This window comes from Gobio gobio, assembly GCF_949357685.1.
Source record: "Gobio gobio genome assembly, chromosome: 5".
NCBI lineage: Eukaryota > Metazoa > Chordata > Actinopteri > Cypriniformes > Gobionidae > Gobio > Gobio gobio.
In genome coordinates this window covers 17254632-17273152 of record NC_137101.1, presented here as the reverse complement: position 1 = coordinate 17273152, position 18521 = coordinate 17254632, and the positions used below count along the sequence as shown (strand labels likewise).

The window sequence follows — 18521 nt, the reverse complement described above, 5'->3', positions numbered from 1 at the left end:
CTTTTTAACGACGTCTTTAGTACCTTTTATGGGTCTTGAGAGAGGAAATGTCATTGCTGCCAATGGAGGCCTTTCTGAGCCATCGGATTTCAACAAGAACATCTTAATTTGTGTTCCGAAGATGAACAAAGGTCTTACAGATGTCGAACGACATGACAGAATTTTCATTTTTGGGTGAACTAACCCTTTAACTGAACCTTTTTCTGTTAAGCTGAAACTAAATGTATTGTGAAAAGCGCTGAATTTAATTTAATCTAATAAATGGGAATTTAATTTAACAACCAATGAATTTAGGGTTAGGGTTAGGTACAAAGTAACCAAACTGAATAAAAAGTATATATTTGTGTGTGTGTGTGTGTGTGTGTGTGTGGGCATGTTTTTGTGAAATATCAGGACACAAATGTGTATAATGACATGGGTATGACATAGGTATTACAAAAAGAGGGTGAAATATGAGGACGTTCCCCATGTCCTCACTTTTCAAAATGCTTATAAATCATACAGGATGAGTTTTTTTTCACAGAAAGTGAACTGCACAGTCTCCTGTGAGGGTTAGGTTTAGGGGCAGGGGCAGTGTAAGGGGATAGAAAATACGGTTTGTACGGTATAAAAACCATTACGCCTATGGAATGTCCTCACATTTCACAAAAACAAACGTGTGTGTGTGTGTTTCTACCTGGCGAAATCTAGATCAGCCTCGCGTGACATTGTGATGTTGGTCAGGTTCTGCTGGAGCACAAAGATATTTCTGCACATCTTCTTGATGCCTGACTCACTGATGCGCTTGAAGTACTGAGCTCCGTTTATCAGAATGCAGGAGATCAGGTGACCCAGACCTGCACAGAGACAGGAAGACAGTCAGAAAAGAAAGATTCCTTCAGGCATCAGCTTCCTGTTGAGGCAAGAGGTCACTCACCCTCAAAGATATACTGAAACTTGTGCTGCTGCAGGGCGGCTCCCATCACTTCCTCTATGGCACTGATGTCCTTATTCAGCTTCACCACCAGGGGGTCGTAGTCCATGCTGGCTGCATTAGCCACGATGGCGTAGTTGCCTTGTTTTGCCAGAGGGATCAGATAATGGAAACAGTGGACCCTGATGGGGAAAAGACGACAGGCACGGAATGACAATTATGAGTTGAGTAAGATAAAAACTTTCCTGAAGCTTGAGATATGACTTGTTTTAACACACACAGGAATTCATATTTTTCCACATTAAATAGTCGTTTCATCAGACATTCCTGGAAAACCTCAATTAAGAAGTCTTTGATCATGTGAACTAATTATTTTGAACTAATTATATTGGTTCACTTTTTATTTTAAAAGGGAGTGTGCATCGGTGTTATGTTAGGGTCATTAATTTACTATTACAGTTTTTGTTAATAATTTGAATTAGACTAGATTTAGATTTAGTTTTTTATTTTTATTTTCTATTATTATTATTATTATTATTATTATTATTATTATTATTATTATTATTATTATTATTATTATATGTCAGTATAGTTCTTATTAAGTTTTACTCCTAAGTTTTAGTTTATTTAGATTTATGTTTATGACTAGCTGAACTACCTGAAAGAAAAAAAAAAGTCTATAAACACATCACATTATAAACACATCAACTTGGAGCAAGTTAACATTTAAGGATTAGCGTAAGGATTTGAACGAGTTTGACAAGGGTCAAATTGTGTTAGCTAGATGGGTCAGAGCATCTCCAAAACTGCAGCTCTTGTGGGGTGTTCCCGGTCAGCAGTGGTCAGTATCTAACAAAAGTGCTCCAAGGAAGGAACAGTGGTGAACCGGCGACAGGGTCATGGGCAGCCAAGGCTCATTGATGCACATGGGGAGTGAAGGCTGGCCTGTGTGGTCCGATCAGACGAGCTACTGTAGCTCAAATTGCTCAAGAAGTTAATGCTGGTTCTGATAGAAAGTGTCAGAATACACAGTGCATCGCAGTTTGTTGCGTATGGTGCTGCATACCCGGAGACCAGTCAGGGTGCCCATGCTGACCCCTGTCCACCTCTGAACGCACCAACAGTGGGCTCGTGAGCATCAGAACTGGACCACGGAGCAATGGAAGAAGGCGGCCTGGTTTGATGAATCACAATTTCTTTTATATCATGTGGATGGCCGGGTGAGTGTGCGTCGCTTATCTGGGGATGATGGTACCAGGATGCACTATGGGAAGAAGGCAAGCCGGCAGAGGTAGTGTGATGCTTTGGGCAATGTTCTTTTTGGAAACCTTGGGTCCTGCCATCCATGTGGATGTTACTTTGACACAAACCACCTACTTAAGCATTGTTGCAGACCATGTACACCCTTTCATGGAAAAGGTATTTCCTGGTGGATGTGGCTTCTTTCAGGAGGATAAGGTGCCCTGCCACAAAGCAAAAATGGTTCAGGAATGGTTTGAGGAGCACAACAATGAGTTTGAGGTGTTCACTTGGCCTCCAAATTCCCCAGATCTCAATCCAATCGAGCATCTGTGGGATGTGCCGAACAAAATAGTCAGATCCACGGAGGCCCCACCTCGCCATTTACAGGACTTAAAGGATCTGCTGCTAACATCTTGGCGCCAGATACCACAGCACACCTTCAGGGGTCTAGTGGAGTCCATGCCTCAATGGGTCAGGGCTGTTTTGACAGCAAAAGGGGGACCAAAAAAATATTAGGTCATAATGTTATGCCTGATCAGTGTATAAACTCAAAATAAAACATCTTTTTTAATATATATATTTATTTTTATCGCTCATTTGACCCACATACTGAAGGCCTACTGTACATCAATATAATAATAATAATAGTAATTAAAAACAAATAATAATAATAATAATTTTGGATAGCTTTCAATAATTAAAACAACTTTTTATATCTCCACATGTCCCCAAAGTTCGGTTGGAAAATTGATCCTCAAGAGAAATTCTACATAATCTAAACACTCATTAAATCAATATGCAAATATACATTATGCACAAACAGAAACCTGAAACCATTTTAGAATGTGTGCATTATTGTTATTAAGTCGCGTTTATACTACTCTAGATGGTCATTAGTCCCCAGAGAAATGCCAGATGCTGGTGGTGAATATCTTATTCCACAGCTTCACTCTATAAAGGCTGAATGAACTAGGATGATGGAATGTCCTGTGAGCAGGTGCATGTGTGTTTGTGGGTTCAATCTGTGAAGTGTTCATGGCCTAATAAACCTGCGTATAAATGCACAGATAAAGAGTGTGCTTCCGAGACAGAAATAGAGAGAGAAGGTGAGATGGAGAGGTTTCCATAATGGCCTCCAACAGACCTGCAATAAACCTCCCCTTTCTCATTCAGCATTAGAAAAGCTTTAAGCGAAGATGCCCGCATAAAGCCTGCATCCTCTTCTTCTTCTTACCTTCTCTTATGGCGTAATTTACCCTCAAGCACTGTCAAGGGAAATTTGCTTGATGGAAAAAGTCAATAACGCGTAGCATGGGAGCCGCGAGTTATTGTTTCCAAATCATAAACAGGATCACATAAGCTAAATGATATCAGAGAATAATCAGGAGAGCTGGAGGGAGGGCCTGTGGAGGAGGGTACGGAGAGTGAATGACCCATTGGTGCCAGGCAGACGCCATTTAACACTGATGGAGATGATAGTTTGTAGCTGTGTAGATTCCAGTCTGCAAATTTGCAGCCTTTAAGTCGATGTTTGTGTACAGATACCTTAAGATTTGCATTTGGAATCTTCTCAGATTGAGATGAAAAGGTGGGACCTACCTGACCTCCAGATGCAGCACCAGCAGGCAGCGGTCAGCAATGTCCTGGAAGGATCTGGAGAGGTCAGTCAACGTCTGGAGTATCTGTTCTCGACTGCGAACATTCTCTGCGTTTACTTGAGCATCTGAGCCTGGGGATAGACCTAGAAAAAGACAAAATAAAAGATAGTCTGAGCAATAAAGAAAACCAGAAAAAGGCAATATGCCAACAAGTGGAAAGACTTCCCAGACTTCCTAATAAATAATGCCAACAAGTTCAACAAACACATGTAGGTGAGGTATTCGGGTTTCCACATACATTTGGCCATGCAGTACAGTCGTAAAAATAAAGGCTCCAAAAAAAATTTTGTTTTCGCAAAATAACCATTTTGGGTCCCTAAAAGAAAAGTGGACATTTCTTAAAATAACCTTTTTTTTCTTAGTGTGAAAAACATTTTAATAATCTAAATAACCTTTTTCCACTACAAAGAACCTTTTGTGCAATTGTTAGTCGAACAATTAATAAAGAACCTCTATTTTCTTAAGAGTGCCCAGCCACTTTGCATAATTCATAAATACTTGGAATAAATCCATAAATCGATAAGAGCCGGAGTACACTGAAAGAAAAAAAATTGGTGTAGGATTTACTTTGAAATGATTTTCACTCTGAAACTGCTAGTACATTTCACAAATAATTGCAAAGAGACGGCAAGTAACATTGAATTAAACATTACATTTTGAAGTAGAAAGACTGAAGTAGTATTTTCTTGAAAAATATACTTCAATAATCTTTGTTTTAACTTCAAAAAACATTTTTTATAGTGTAATCAATGATACGCAAACACACAGGACGACTATCAAACAGAAAAGTGTGTGTGAGTGAGTGTACGCCCCTTGGCGATCAATGAGGCACGAGAGATGGCGATGGACTCTGACTTCCTGTAACTCTCTGCGGCATGTCTGCACTTCTGAAGGTCACATTCGCACACACACATATAACGGTGTGCAGAGAAGAAGTATGTGTGTGTGTGTGGACGTGTTTTCTGTGATGACGGATGCTGGTTTGCTCACATGGCCCTGGGTCCCTTGTGTTTGTTCAGGAAAATGGGCACTGCCATTGAGCAATTATATATATACACACAGACCACCGTCAAAAGACATTTGGTAGTTAATTACGGCCTTTCTATAACTCTTAGCAGGATAAAGGTTTGTGGGAGATAAGCGTGTGTTTGGCCACGGAATGATTAAAAATGCTTGAAGACAAGAAGTACAAATACAGCAGTGATGACCAGGTGGCAGATTAGAGGCACTGGGCCACGAGGACTGATCTTTAATTTCAGGGAGCGCAAAAAATTCCCCTGATGTGACGTCCCACGGATAACAGAACTGTCAGGCCAGTGTAACAAGAAAACAGTCCATTATTTTAGGTTTATTTGGCAGGGAAATTAAAACTGAGTACCAAATAAGCGAATCGATTTTGCCATCCTATAATTACATTTAAAAGGGATGAGCTCACCTACAAATTAAGTTTAACCATCATCTACTCACCCTAAAATCCCTTTAAATCGGTATGACCTTATTTTATTTTTGGAACACAAAAGGAGATGTTTTAAAGAATGATCATGCTGCTCTTTTTCATACAATGAACGCAGACAGAGATACAGTGTGTGAAGACATGTTGCACCAGGTTTGAGGCTTATGATGCCAAATGAGATTGGTTCTTGTGGGTCTCATAACCAAAGTTGAATATGTAAAGGCATATATTCAAGAATGAGGTTTAACAGAAACGGCAAAAGCTAAGATTACAAGTGAGAATGTCTCACAAAAATAATTTACAGTAGCTTCAAAAGACTTAAAATATTGCATTCAGGTGTCAGGATGCAGGTATAGGGATGAGGCGAGGACTCTGTGCAGAGTTGATGGATTTTTTATTCTTTTAATAAAAATAAAACAAAAACAAACAACAAAAACTACACCATGGGGGGGGAAACACGACCGGCAGATGGACTGGACTGGGCAGGAAAAGGCAGGACTGGAACAGGCAAGGCACACTGGCAATACACGACGATAAGCATTAGACAACAAACTGGCACAGGACTGCAATACCATCTTATATTCTGCATGACTGGATGTTTTTAAATCAGCACTGACAAAAACGATACAAGTTTTAGGACGAAAATTAAAACATATATAACATTGATATAAGTGATCACCCGGATTTATACCTACCTATATTGTATTTATATAAAGCGTTCACATGTTTATGTGTGTACAATCTACAAATCGGCATGAAACTTGGTGATTGAGGGCTTCGATTGAGGGCATGATTCGAGCATGCTAAGTGGTCGTAAAAAAAATACTCCCACTTGTGCTCTTCGGTCAAAAATGACCACCATAGGAAATGAATGGGAAATCTGCAAAAACACAAATTCACAGAAAAAAAATCAATATTTCTAACAAAAACAAAACAAAAAAAAAATATATATAAAACTTTATAATTAATAGTCTTTGAGATTTTTAAATATATATTCAAATCCATCAAAAAAACAAAAAATCATTAAATGTGTTCAAAAGAGAACTAGGGAATTCTCAAGCCTCTCCATAGAGACCTCTAGTGATTACACCCATGGTTGCATGATTTCTTAAATAATTCCAAGAGAGGGCGCTAATCTGCCTTCAAAAAAAAATATTTTGAAGGCCTAGTCTCTATTTTAACCTGAAATACTGCAGCAACAAAAAATTCAATGGCAAAAATAGACCATAATTATTGCATAAATATTAAAAAATACCATCAAATCATCTCAAAATACAAAATTAAAAAGAAAAAATATTATTGAAGAAAAATAAATTGCATTGGTTTTACTGGGGTGGAGGAAGTTTAATTTTTAGATGTCCGGTCACTTATGACCGGGAAGACAACCAATGCAATCCTTAAACAAAGAGCACCAGAGGGTTAAACTGATAACCGATAAATTCAGTCATGCTACAGGCTCTTTTGCCACTCAGTCCGGCTGAGGGGGCGTGTTCCCGTGGGAAAGTGACGTCAATGCATACCCTCTATAGACAGGAGAGTACATGGCACAAAGAAACAAATATGACAAGCCATGTGCTCACACCGAACATGACGAAAAAACGAGCACATGGCCAGCGAACACTATCACAAGCCACATTCTCAAACACGACAAGAATCGTCCCGGTTTGGTGCATACAGTCAGACGACGAATTCAACGAATACTATCCACACTCCAATCCAGAAGGTGTCGCACACTGTAATGCAACGTTGTCTGCTAAGCACCACAACAGAAAAAAGAGCAGAAGAAGAAGAGACGATCTATGCACCAAACCAAAACAAGAGTTCAGATGGCATGCAAGAGCTTGCTAGTAGCCTATACGCTGATTTTCGATAAATTTTTTGTGAAACGCTCCACAAGCTTCATGGAAAGGAAACCGGGACGGCATTGTGCTGAATTGTGTAGTGGAAGTCTCACTACAGTCCAGTGATAAAATATGCGTGTCCTAGAAATGGGAAGCCTTAGGTGGCGCTTTACTCACTGTCCCCTTTTGGAAAGGTAAAGTAGGCTCCGATGTAGATGGCACTTTTTCTCCTTATCGCTCATCTTTCTGCGATTTCTTGAAAAAGCGTAATATTGTAACTACACGTTGTGCATCTGTCATTGTGACGGCATGTTAATGAAACACTCACGCGCAAAGAAAACTAATCTCTGCACAATTTTTCATTATTGTATTTATTTTGTACTTTTAAAACACAAGAGATGCTTTTCAGTTTTGTAGCTAACTGTGACCAAGTATATTTTCTTTTTTTATCCGCCCTACAAAAAATATGACCTATGCAAGAGTGAATTCCATTTACTGCTTTGTGCAGTGTGTAATATTTATGTGGATATATTGACAGGAATGCAATATAATATACATAACTATGTTTTCAGTGGTGTATAAAGATCTTAAATAATGAACCGTTATGTTTTTATTACCTTAGAATGAGCCATTTCTCTCTAAATACACCACCGGTCCCCTTACAGTGAAGTCGCCATTTTGCGGCGTCATGTTTCTACAGTAGCTCTAAATGGACAAATTGCTCTACAGAGCGCCAGCTACTCTCTGCTGTCTCAGATGACGACATCTTTGTCCTGTGTCGGCCACTGTAGCTTCTTTATGTGCTTCGAAAGGGAGGGGTAAGCGGTGGACGGTTGCAATTCGCAACCTCATCACTAGATGTCGATAAAATTTACACAGTACACCTTTAATACAACAAAGGAGGCTGTACTGTATCAACTAGGGGACTAAATGCCGCTAAGTGGAACAAACTGTAAACAAATTGCACTGCAGTCTGTTCAAAATAAATGACAAGAAACCTAGCATTAGGGATTTCTTCCTTTTTCAAAAAAAAGTATTGCCTGTGGATTTTTATATATAATCTCTCTCCCTCTTTATAATATGTATAATATTTAAGAATATTCAATAATATTTTCAAACAAAGCTATCATTAACTATTTCATATTCCTCTATGAAGCTTTTAATCATTATCTGCTTTTGCACAGCCAGCCAAAGTAAAGCTGTTTTACCAGTTGGGTGCAATCGAAAAAAATGCTGTTTATTTAAGCCAGTTCATCATTTCAGTGAATTTGGAACGGAGCCTTTCATGAACAGCATGATCCAGACATTCAGAGTGTACTGCAAATCCAAAGGAAACCGATGCTGCACGCCAATTAACCTGCATGTTTGAATTATGCAGTTATTCTGAATACCGTCCATGTGTAGAGCTGGTTGTCAAGTTGTGTGTTTGTTAACACAAGTGTGCTCATGTATACACATACCAACTGTCGGTGAACAAGTGAGTGCAGCGGCATGTGGCAAAGCATGGCTGCTCTGTTTAAATTCTGTGTGTGCCAGGACCCCCTGCCCCAGACCCCCACTGGGGGTGCGAGAGAGAGAGAGAGATGGGGCCTGATGTCCACCACCTTTGAGCTCGTCCCACCGCGAGGGTGTGATCAAGGTCGCGCCACACGGGGCCGCCAATTTCGAGTCACAAACAGAATGCTGAACATCTTCTGTCTTAAATTTTTGTCTGCGACTGTGCGCTTGCGTAGATGTGTGGCGTGTGCGTGAGTTGGGCACATCCAATTATTGTCAAATCCTATCTCGCCTAAGCGTCTGTTCGATGCCATCTGTGAGAGGGTGGCACTCATAAAGACAGAGAGAGAAGGAGAGAGCGGAGATCAATCATTCGCTGATACCCTTCTCCACGGCCACATCCCACTGGCTGTCAGGTTGAAGTTTAAGCACAGCAGCTCTGCCCAAAAACTGCTGTTAAAAAACTGCATCATCTCGCCGCACACCTCCCACCGGCTGTTAAACACAGCGCTCTAATAAACAAGATATCTGACCTCTGCGGCAGCAGAGGGAGAGGGAGACGAAGAGAGATAAAAAGAGAGACAGAAGCCTCATGAATGATGCATGTGATTGGCTGAGAGCGTTAATTATTCGGCTGCAGTAACAGCAGTGACATCTGCATGGGGAGAGCAGAGTCTGCTGACGACCTTTGACCGCGCTGCGTCAGCACTATGACTCGCTGGCTAAGCCTTCAGGACAGAACTTAAGAGAAGGGAGAAAGAACAGAAAAATGAGTAGAAAAATGAGTAGGTGTCTTCGGTAAAAGCTATTCCAGAAATTAAAGTGTCTGTGTGCATCCACACACATTATGCTAATAGATGGAAAGCAGACCTTTACTGACGGCGATAAAGGTACTTTAAAAACTCCAAAAATGAACAGATCGCTTGACCCAAGACTTATTCTTTCTTTCACTAAAGGCTATAAATGAGTCTGTTCAGCAATATGAGAGCGCCGAATCTCCCGAGAGCTATAGGAAGCTGTATTTGGAAGCATGTGAAACGAAGAGGGTTGTTTCGACAACACTTTTGTCTTTTGTCTGTCAAGCCTAAGTAGGTATATGGTGGTTAAAGGTCTTGCTCAAAGGCACAAGGGTAATGGTCAGAGAACAACTCCTGAGCTAAAACTTAACCTGGGGCCAAAGTAATTTTAAGGAAAGTCAGTTTACTTGGCAGCCATCCTGGGCAGCTATTTTCCAGTCATGCGAATATAGCTCCTATTTACATGAATAGAGAAAGGTTGAAACCTCAAATACAGTAAGTAAATATTATGTGTATGGAATCAGAAATAAAATCTAAGGAGAATAGGATCACAAAATCATGTCAAACTGTAATGGTTGGCTCTTTTAACTTTAAGGGCAAGGTTACCATCAGCCGGCATAGTGAGCGGTGCAGATTTCCCTAATAAACTCTCTACAAATGGTCTCTTTCTTCCTTCTTCTGCTGATACTATTGACAGGTTTGACCCATGTTTTTTTGCTTCATTTAATACTTAAAGGTGCAATAGCTGATCTGGGAAATGCTAACTTTAGCCTGCTAGCATTGAAAGCATTCAATCCCACCCTCCCTGCAAATCGCCGTCCAAAGTCGCGCCTCTTCCAAACCACGTGAACGCACACAGACCAGAAGCAAGACGAGCCAACATTATTGGATTACATCATGTGTCATTCACCAGTAACTTTACAATACAGTAAGAAACAGTACTACAATAACGAATGTAAACAACTGTTTGCTTGCAGTTCTCACTCTGTCTGCATACCGTAAGTGAATACGCTGATGACGTATGATGTCTGCGTGAACAGGCTGCGCAGTGGTACGCAAACACAAGGTATCATTTCTTTTGGACCGAATTCGATGATTAAACAAACATTTTACAGTTATAAGCCTTCCACAGACGATATATATTTATAAAAATACATTTAGACCGCTTAACATATTGATTGCTATCAGGACATGAGGAGATTTTCAACCAGCATAACAAAAACGTTTCTGTAGAAAATCACCTATTATATTTGATTTTAGCTGGGTTTTCATCCACATAATTTTACGTAAAATTTGTACGTGAAATATGCATAGAAATGCATACATTTGCTTGAGGCAGAAAGCATGTGACCAAACAATTTGTTCAGAAAAGAAAATCATTGGATCAGTTTCATCTCATAGCATCTCAAATTCCTTCTGAAATGCCTGAGCTAAAGCCTGTCATCAAAATGATTGGTCGCTATTACCTTCAACAAGTGTCTGACACGTTGTCGCTCCAGACATAAGGCGTCCACTGCTGATCGCTAGCAAATAAAGTGTTTTATCTGCAGGCTCTAAACTGCAAATAATTTACTATCTATAATAAAAAAAAGCCATAGTGGCTTCCACAGTGACAACGTCTTCCATTTCTATTTTGCACAAATAGAAATGTCAATTTTCTAGGACATGGGATGGAAAGGCTGCAGTATTTGCGAACTGTTGTTGTGATATTCAGATTTTACATACTGTAAATCAAATTCACAATTTGCATGTAAAAAGCCTCTCTAATATTTAATCTGAATGTACTGAAGATCTTCCATCCAAGCGCCATCTTTACTACACAAAAGTCTGAAAGGGCAAAAAACCTAGACAGACACTCACAAGGGAGAACATACAGAAACACATCTGACCTGAGGAAACAGGATGCAGATAAATTTAAAGGTGGGGTAGGTAAGTCTGATCTAAAACACTTTTGTCCAAATTTGTTTAAACTGTCTTTATATGTCAATACATAATTAAAATTTAAGTACTCTGAAAAAGAGAGTATAAAAATCGAGTGACTCTAGACTTTTTAATCTGCAATAAACACCGCTCATTATTTTCGTTCGGGCCGAATCAAGTGATTGGCTGGGGCGACTGTCACTCTCTCTCGCTACCATGGCTACCGCCGCTTTTGCTCCAGGATCTGCCCACATGCGCGTGCCCCACTGTTGCCAAGTCGGGCTACTTCAAACACTTGCCGCGGCTGTTTTTCATGTCCGCGGGGTGAAGCGACCCCAATTATGTGATGTTTTGCCCCGGGATTTGCGAATTTTAGCAGGCAGCCCTACCAAAAAGACACATATTTTACCCCCCAAACGCGATTTTTACCAGAGAAACACGATTGGGCTTGTTTTGGCCTAGTTTTGAGTAGCAATTGGGCGGATGTTGTTGTGAAAACCTGGCAACCCTGGCGCACCCGTTTGAGTTCAAGAGGCAGTTTTTCTGCTGGACAGGTAATCTTTCATTTTGATTATACATTTTTTTGGTTTATGTTTTCATGAATCATGTCTCACTAGCACACATAGCTGCCTAATATAGCTAACATAACATTACTTAGCATAAAGTTACAATGTTATACACTTAGGGAACCATTAGTAGAGATGATAAATACTCAATATGCCTAGCTCAAGTTGATCGCTGTCGTGTTGAATTTCGCAAAATGTAACTTTAGATAACAAAATGCATGTGTAAAAGCTAGTACACCGCATCCAGGAACTTTTTTTAGAACTAAGTTAGCTTTAGCTACTACCCTCTGTCTAAACTCTTCTACCATGTACACCGGGAACTTTACCTGCATGTTTATTTCGGCCCTTGGTTTGTTTTTATATACTCTACCTACGTTTTTATCTTGTATCTGTGTGTGTTGTAGACTTTACCAGTATCATTATTCTAGCTTGAGAGTGAGTACTAAAAGACATCTTATTTGTTTATATTCATAATGATAAAGTTAGATTTTTTTATTTCATGTGATTCTGACATGATGTCACTATATGCACTCCGCTCCTTCTTCTCCACTCGTCTCAGGTAAATAATGCGTCTTCCTCCAGCTGAGCTGATCGCGGTCTGCGTAGCGCGTTCATGTGTTTTGGGGGCGTGGCTTTGGAAAGAGCCCAGAAGGGAGAAGGTGGAGTGAATGGAAATAATGAGCTGTCTTTAAAACAGTCGTGAGAGGTCTACAGGCACTCAATTTTCATACTTTCTTTTTCAGAGTACTTACATTTTGATCATGTATTGATATATAAAGAAAGTTTAAACAAATTTGGAAAAAAATTTTTTTTAACCAAATCCTACCTACCCTACCTTTAAGATTTCATGTTATTAAAAATATCCCAGATGGACGATGAGACAAACTCTCTTCATGTCTTCAAGACCAATCAAAGCCCATCGATTTGTACCCAAACAGTCGGTGCAAAAGCGAAGAACGTGTCCTAGTGCCAAATCAAATTTAGATTACATTAAGATTCAACACCATGACGCTAAAGAGCAGGATTATCATCACACGCATCTTATCGCAGAGGTCCGAGTGTTTGTTTTAGCAGAGGTTGGAGGGATGGAGATTGAGCAATAATGCCACGGATTAAACTCATTGAGACAAGGACAAGGTCTCATTGTCCATCTGACAAACCGCCAGACGTTCTTTGTGGAATACTTCTAGCACACAAATGCCACATCAGGGTGGCCATAGGTGCATGAAGGATGTCTCTTCCTGAGTGTGATGGCCCTGCGTTTTAGAAAGACAAGGGCAAAAAGCCTCTCTCTCTCACTCTCCCTGTCTAGGAACTCTCTTCACTCGATCCACTTCAAAGCTCAGTCTCTGGTGGTGAGACGCTGTTTAATCTCCCCCACATTACACTGGCAAACGTGTTTTAGTCTGCAAGACAAGACAGGAGAAAATGACTTGTTCATACCTGACTGGCTCCATAATATAAAATCCAATTTAAGGGGGGGTTACAGAGATAAGGGTTTCCGTCGGCGACGGTCCCATCAGCTCAGCAAACACTAAATAATGAACAATGCTGAAGCTGTCCCACCATGATAAAACACTCCATTACGGCTTCTGCACAGAACTAATGGTAATTACACCACGTCCTCCACCGCGCTCTTATTGAATTTTTATCTGCTCTGGACGCAAGTCGCTCTGAAGCAGTCTTTACCCAAAAAACAGAAATAACAATAGTTTTAAAATAGCTTATTTACAGATTTCAGTGAAAGAAGTGGAGGAATTTCAGAAGGTATTGTGTGAAGTTTCACCGATGTAGCCGCGGTGACGTCAAACATCCACCGCTGAAGTTTAATCAAAGTCTGGGAGTAAAGCTGAATTTTCTCAATATATTTTAAGTCAGTGTGACAGTATATGCAAGACTTCTGCATATCTTTCTTGAGGCCTGATTAGTTCTTCTGATAACTAATTAATATATGTATTTCTTCAGTTGGAGACACAAGGACTTAAATCTAATTTAAACCTGGAAATACACAGTTTAAGTAACATGGACAGAAACAAAGTACTTAAAATATACTTTAAATGTAAATTAAGTATTATTTTAAAATGTAATTTAATATATTAAATAAATAGAAAAAAAAGAGTAACCAGAAATGCACCGTAAGTTTAGGGATTTATGAAAAAACTATTGTTGAAAATAAAAACAACAAAAAATGTGTCTGGACAAGGACATACATTGTAAGCTTAAGGATTAAGGAAAAACATTGATTTAAATTTATATTTTAATTTAAAATATAATTCAATATAATAGCTAAAAGCTTAAATGTACAAAATGTCAAATTTAACTGGAAATATGTTTTTAATATGTTTAAGGATTTATGAAAAAAAGTTTGACTTTGACAAAGTTATGTCTTGAAATGAATGTAAAATATTATTTTAAAACATACAGTATATTAATATAATAAAAAAAACAACAACAACAAAAAGGAGACAAAACACTAAAGCTGCGTCGGAAATCGAATACTTCTCTACTATATAGTATGCGAAAAACAGTACGCCAACAGAGTAGTATGTCCAAATTCATAGTATTCGAAAAAACAGGAGGCAAAAAGTACCCGGATGACCTACTACTTCCGGCGAGATTCTGAAGTGCGCATACGATGGACACTTTATCATCCCATGAGGCCACGGGAGATGATTTATGAATGGAGGTGATGGGATGCAACTGATGCTGGTAGATCACATGATCATGACAACATGGCGGTTGTAGTACGTCCGGATTACCTTCAGACTACATTCATTCATACTATATAGAACGTAATTTTTTAACGGTCGCGAAGTTCGTTCAAATTCAAATGTAGTACCTACTCACATAGTACGCGATTTCAGACGCAGCCTCAGATTATTAAAGAGCACCTATCATGGAATTTTGAAATTTACCTTTCATGTAGTGTGTAACATAGATCTAAGTGAACAAAAACATACTGCATAGTTTGAAATATGACAGTGCACCGTATATATAGTTATTTTCTTTCAAATGTAAGAGTCGACTCTGAGTCATTTTTAAGAATCGTTAGAAGACCGAAGCTTTTTCTCTGACTAGATGACGTCAACTTGTCAAGTTATTTGAATACGATACGCCCACTTATTGCGCTCCAAGACGCCAGTGAAAACTAGAAAACATCATGGCGACGAGACGCTGTGTTCTGAAGTGCGACTCAAAAGCAAACTTTTTTAATCTGCCCAAGGATGAGCATTTGAAGACTAAGTGGCTTGAAGACAAACCATACATCGTCGCGATTGAGTGTTTATTAGTCGTCAAATGTATGTTTCGCGATCTCAGGAAGCTTTTATTATGGACTTCTATTATGGCACATGGTATCTTCTTCGTCTGTCTGTACATGGACTACATGTGCACAGAGCGCCCTCCGGCTGCCAGTATGAATCTAAAACAACACATAAGAGACTCAATCGCTCATGATTAGGCTATATCTGCGCATTTTGAGGAAGTATTGAATAAAAAATACTCCTCTGTTTAGAAATTTGACACAGACATATGAGAATCTATCAATATGTCTCCTCATCTGCACACTTTTGAACTAAAAGCCCTGAGGGATGTTGATTTGTCGCGAGTCTTCGTGAGGAGAATAGAGGAGTTTTTTTATGAATGAGATCAGCTGAGGCTCATATTACAACCAAACGGTACCGACGCAGTTTTCATATTCATAACTCCTGACACATATTAACAAATGACTGTCACTATAAGACTCTGATGGGCGTTCCGTTTCCGAAAATATCTGCACAGACTATACCAATCACAACTGACTGGGTCATCGGACCAATCACAGCAGATTAACGTCACGTAAAGGCAGGGTTTTGAAAAGTGAATCACTAAAGGAATCATTTGAGAATCGCTGTCAAAACAGGTAAAAATAAATGCATTTTATAAGAAAACTAAAGTCTTTTTTGTCATTGCATGCATGCAAAACTGTTGTTGGGGACTTCTAAAACAATATTTGGAACATTTTAAATGCCATGATAGGTACTCTTTAAAATGTATGTTTATTTTACAATTCAATTTATCACTAAAAATGTTTGTATGGCAATTTATTCTGTAAAGGAAAAATAATGAATTAGAAGCCGTTTTGACTAACAATACACTGCGACACATACATTCACAACGGCAGAAACCTCCAGCCAAATATATACAGTGAACACACTCACTGGAGCTCTGGGGCAGGTTGCTGAAGAAGCCCCTGAGGCGGGTGGCGAGCCACTCCATGCTCTCCTGCAGGTTAGCGAGAGCCTTCAGATCACTCACATCCCTCAGAATCTCATTCTGAGGAATCAGCTTATCACCCAGATTCCCTGTCAAAACCTCAGACTCCTTGGCAAATGCCGCCCTGTGAGAGACAGAAAAAGAATTAATGAACAATTCCAGCCTTTAAAAAAAGCCTTGCTTGTGTTTAATCATTATTCTGTATCGCCTGCTGAATGTGGCTATGGCATCGATAGAGACTGATTTTAATAACAGCTCAGCACAACTGAACTGTCTTTGGTAGATGTTAATTAAACCAGTGCTTAGAAGTGAAAAAGATCTGTAAATGTGAAGCTTGTCATATTTCATGTTAAAATATTTCTAGTTTATTGAGCAACAATAGAAGTCATTCAAAAAGTGTAAATAAATTGCTTTTTTTTTTTCCTTCTTGGAGGCATGTCAATATTTGGCTCCAAAAGTGGTGAGATTTCGGGTGGGAAAACATGTTTGTCCAAACAGATGGGCAGCAGAACTAGTTTGGATTTATTTTTATTATATTTGCGATACTACACATTCCTCTAAAATGACGCTTTAAAAAAGAGGAACATGGATGAGCTAAACAAAAAATTAATAGGTGGAAATATTTTTTGCCATTATACTTATTTCTTTTTTTAAGTTTGGTTTTCTCTTACTGTATATTCTTCATTTAATTGACAAATTGAAATGGCACAATATTATTTTTTGATCCTCTTATTTTATTTTATTATTGCAATTATTATTATTTTATTTATAGTTTTGCAAATAAATTGCAAATAAGACATGGATAGACAATTTATTTGTGATCCTCATACAAATTTTTTTGCGATCCTCATACAATTTTTTTTGCAATTACTATTACTTTTTCTTAATCATTCCCCTTTTAATTGACCCATTTGAAGTTACAAAAAAGAGGTGAATTGGCTAAACCGAAAAATAATTGGACAGAACATCCAACACAATGGCAGAAATTATGTGAAAGTTGAATTAAAAAGGTGGAGACGTTCAAAGGGGAAAAGTGATGTTGCATGTCCTTGTGGGAAAGTGCGATGAAAATATCTTGGTGTTCTGGGCACCGCTGTTGGCGCAGCCTCAACACTGGCCAGATGCCCACACCGGTGCTAATGTGTACTTTAAAAAGGCTTTCCCTTACTCTCATTTTCATAACCACAGCAGCAGTTGACGCCCAGCTTCACGTGCACATTCAGACGAATGGCGCTGAAACAAATCTATAAAGTGAGTATTTTCTTTGACCTCCTGCTCTACAGGTCTGTGATGAATGTGGGAGAAAAAAAATCCATGTGGCTCATTTCTGAGCGCTGTAAAATTCTTTAAGATAAAACGCAGCTCTATTGAATGGAAGACTTTTTAACAAGCTTTTATCACTCTGTTTAGCATTGCCATACATGTGGCGTAATCCCTCTTTAGCTGATGAAACTGTCAGGGTCATTTATATGATAAAAGCCACCCGCTCGCCCTCTGCGTTTAGCTTCAACAGGTCGGCTAGATTGGATTTTTCTGCCCCACATAACCAGTTCATTTATTTATTGTACAATTGCAGGCCATGGCACATCCAAACCGACGAGAGAACACTTTGAGGGCAATTTTGATAAAAATGGAAGCCCCCCTCCCTCTTGTCCAATCACAGTTTTCCTCATACTTGTGTCTTCTTTAATTCAAGTGTGCACTTGAGAGGAAAAGAGAGAAAGGGAGGGAGATAGAGCGAGCAAGTGAATCGAAAACAGAATTGTGTGTGTTTGGGATGCTGGAATGTTCCGGCAGATAGTGTGATTGCCTGCAGTTGAATTTGTTCTTGTTCAAAGATGTCTGCTGAAGCTATAAGGGCTAGATTTCATCCTCTGTAACATAGAACTCAAGTAGAATACCAAAATGCATTGCCGCCTGACAAACAAAAAATAACGTTCATTTTCGTCAAAGTGCAATTTTTGGAGTTGAAACGGATCGAATACATAAGTGTGTTTATTGATCTATTTACAGGGCGTAAAGTCCAGCAGATCTGTGTTACACAGCACACAACCCCTGACTGTGCGTTAACCTGCTCGGATGTGAGGTGATAGGAGTTGTGCGAGTGTGTTTGAATATACTGTGTGCTCTGCGATGAATCTGTGTGGAAAGCTCATAATGGGGACAGTGTGTATTTGTATTATGTATGTGTATATTAGCGTGTGCTCTCACCGTGTGAAGTCCTCTTCCTCTTCTCTCTTCTGTCTGAGCTGTCTGGGTTGGGTCATGCTGGCCCAGTTGGGCAGAGACTGTAGCAAACGGCTGATGTCTTCATCTTTAGCCCAGGATGCACTGATGGTCAGCTTCTCTTCGCACTGTACGATACCCCTACAACACACAC

The 18521-nt window shown here is 39.3% G+C and overlaps 1 protein-coding gene across 1 annotated transcript in view; it reads right to left on the bottom strand.

The window, feature by feature from the left end:
• Nucleotides 1-18521, bottom strand: part of exoc4 (exocyst complex component 4) — a 173087-nt gene that overhangs the window by 13168 nt on the left and 141398 nt on the right. The window contains exons 13-17 of the mRNA XM_079818183.1: nucleotides 18353-18508; nucleotides 16087-16265; nucleotides 3755-3896; nucleotides 917-1095; nucleotides 677-836 (exon numbers count right to left, since the gene is read on the bottom strand). Coding sequence (XP_079674309.1) covers nucleotides 677-836; nucleotides 917-1095; nucleotides 3755-3896; nucleotides 16087-16265; nucleotides 18353-18508 — 816 coding nt within the window. The remainder of the gene's footprint in view (nucleotides 1-676; nucleotides 837-916; nucleotides 1096-3754; nucleotides 3897-16086; nucleotides 16266-18352; nucleotides 18509-18521) is intronic.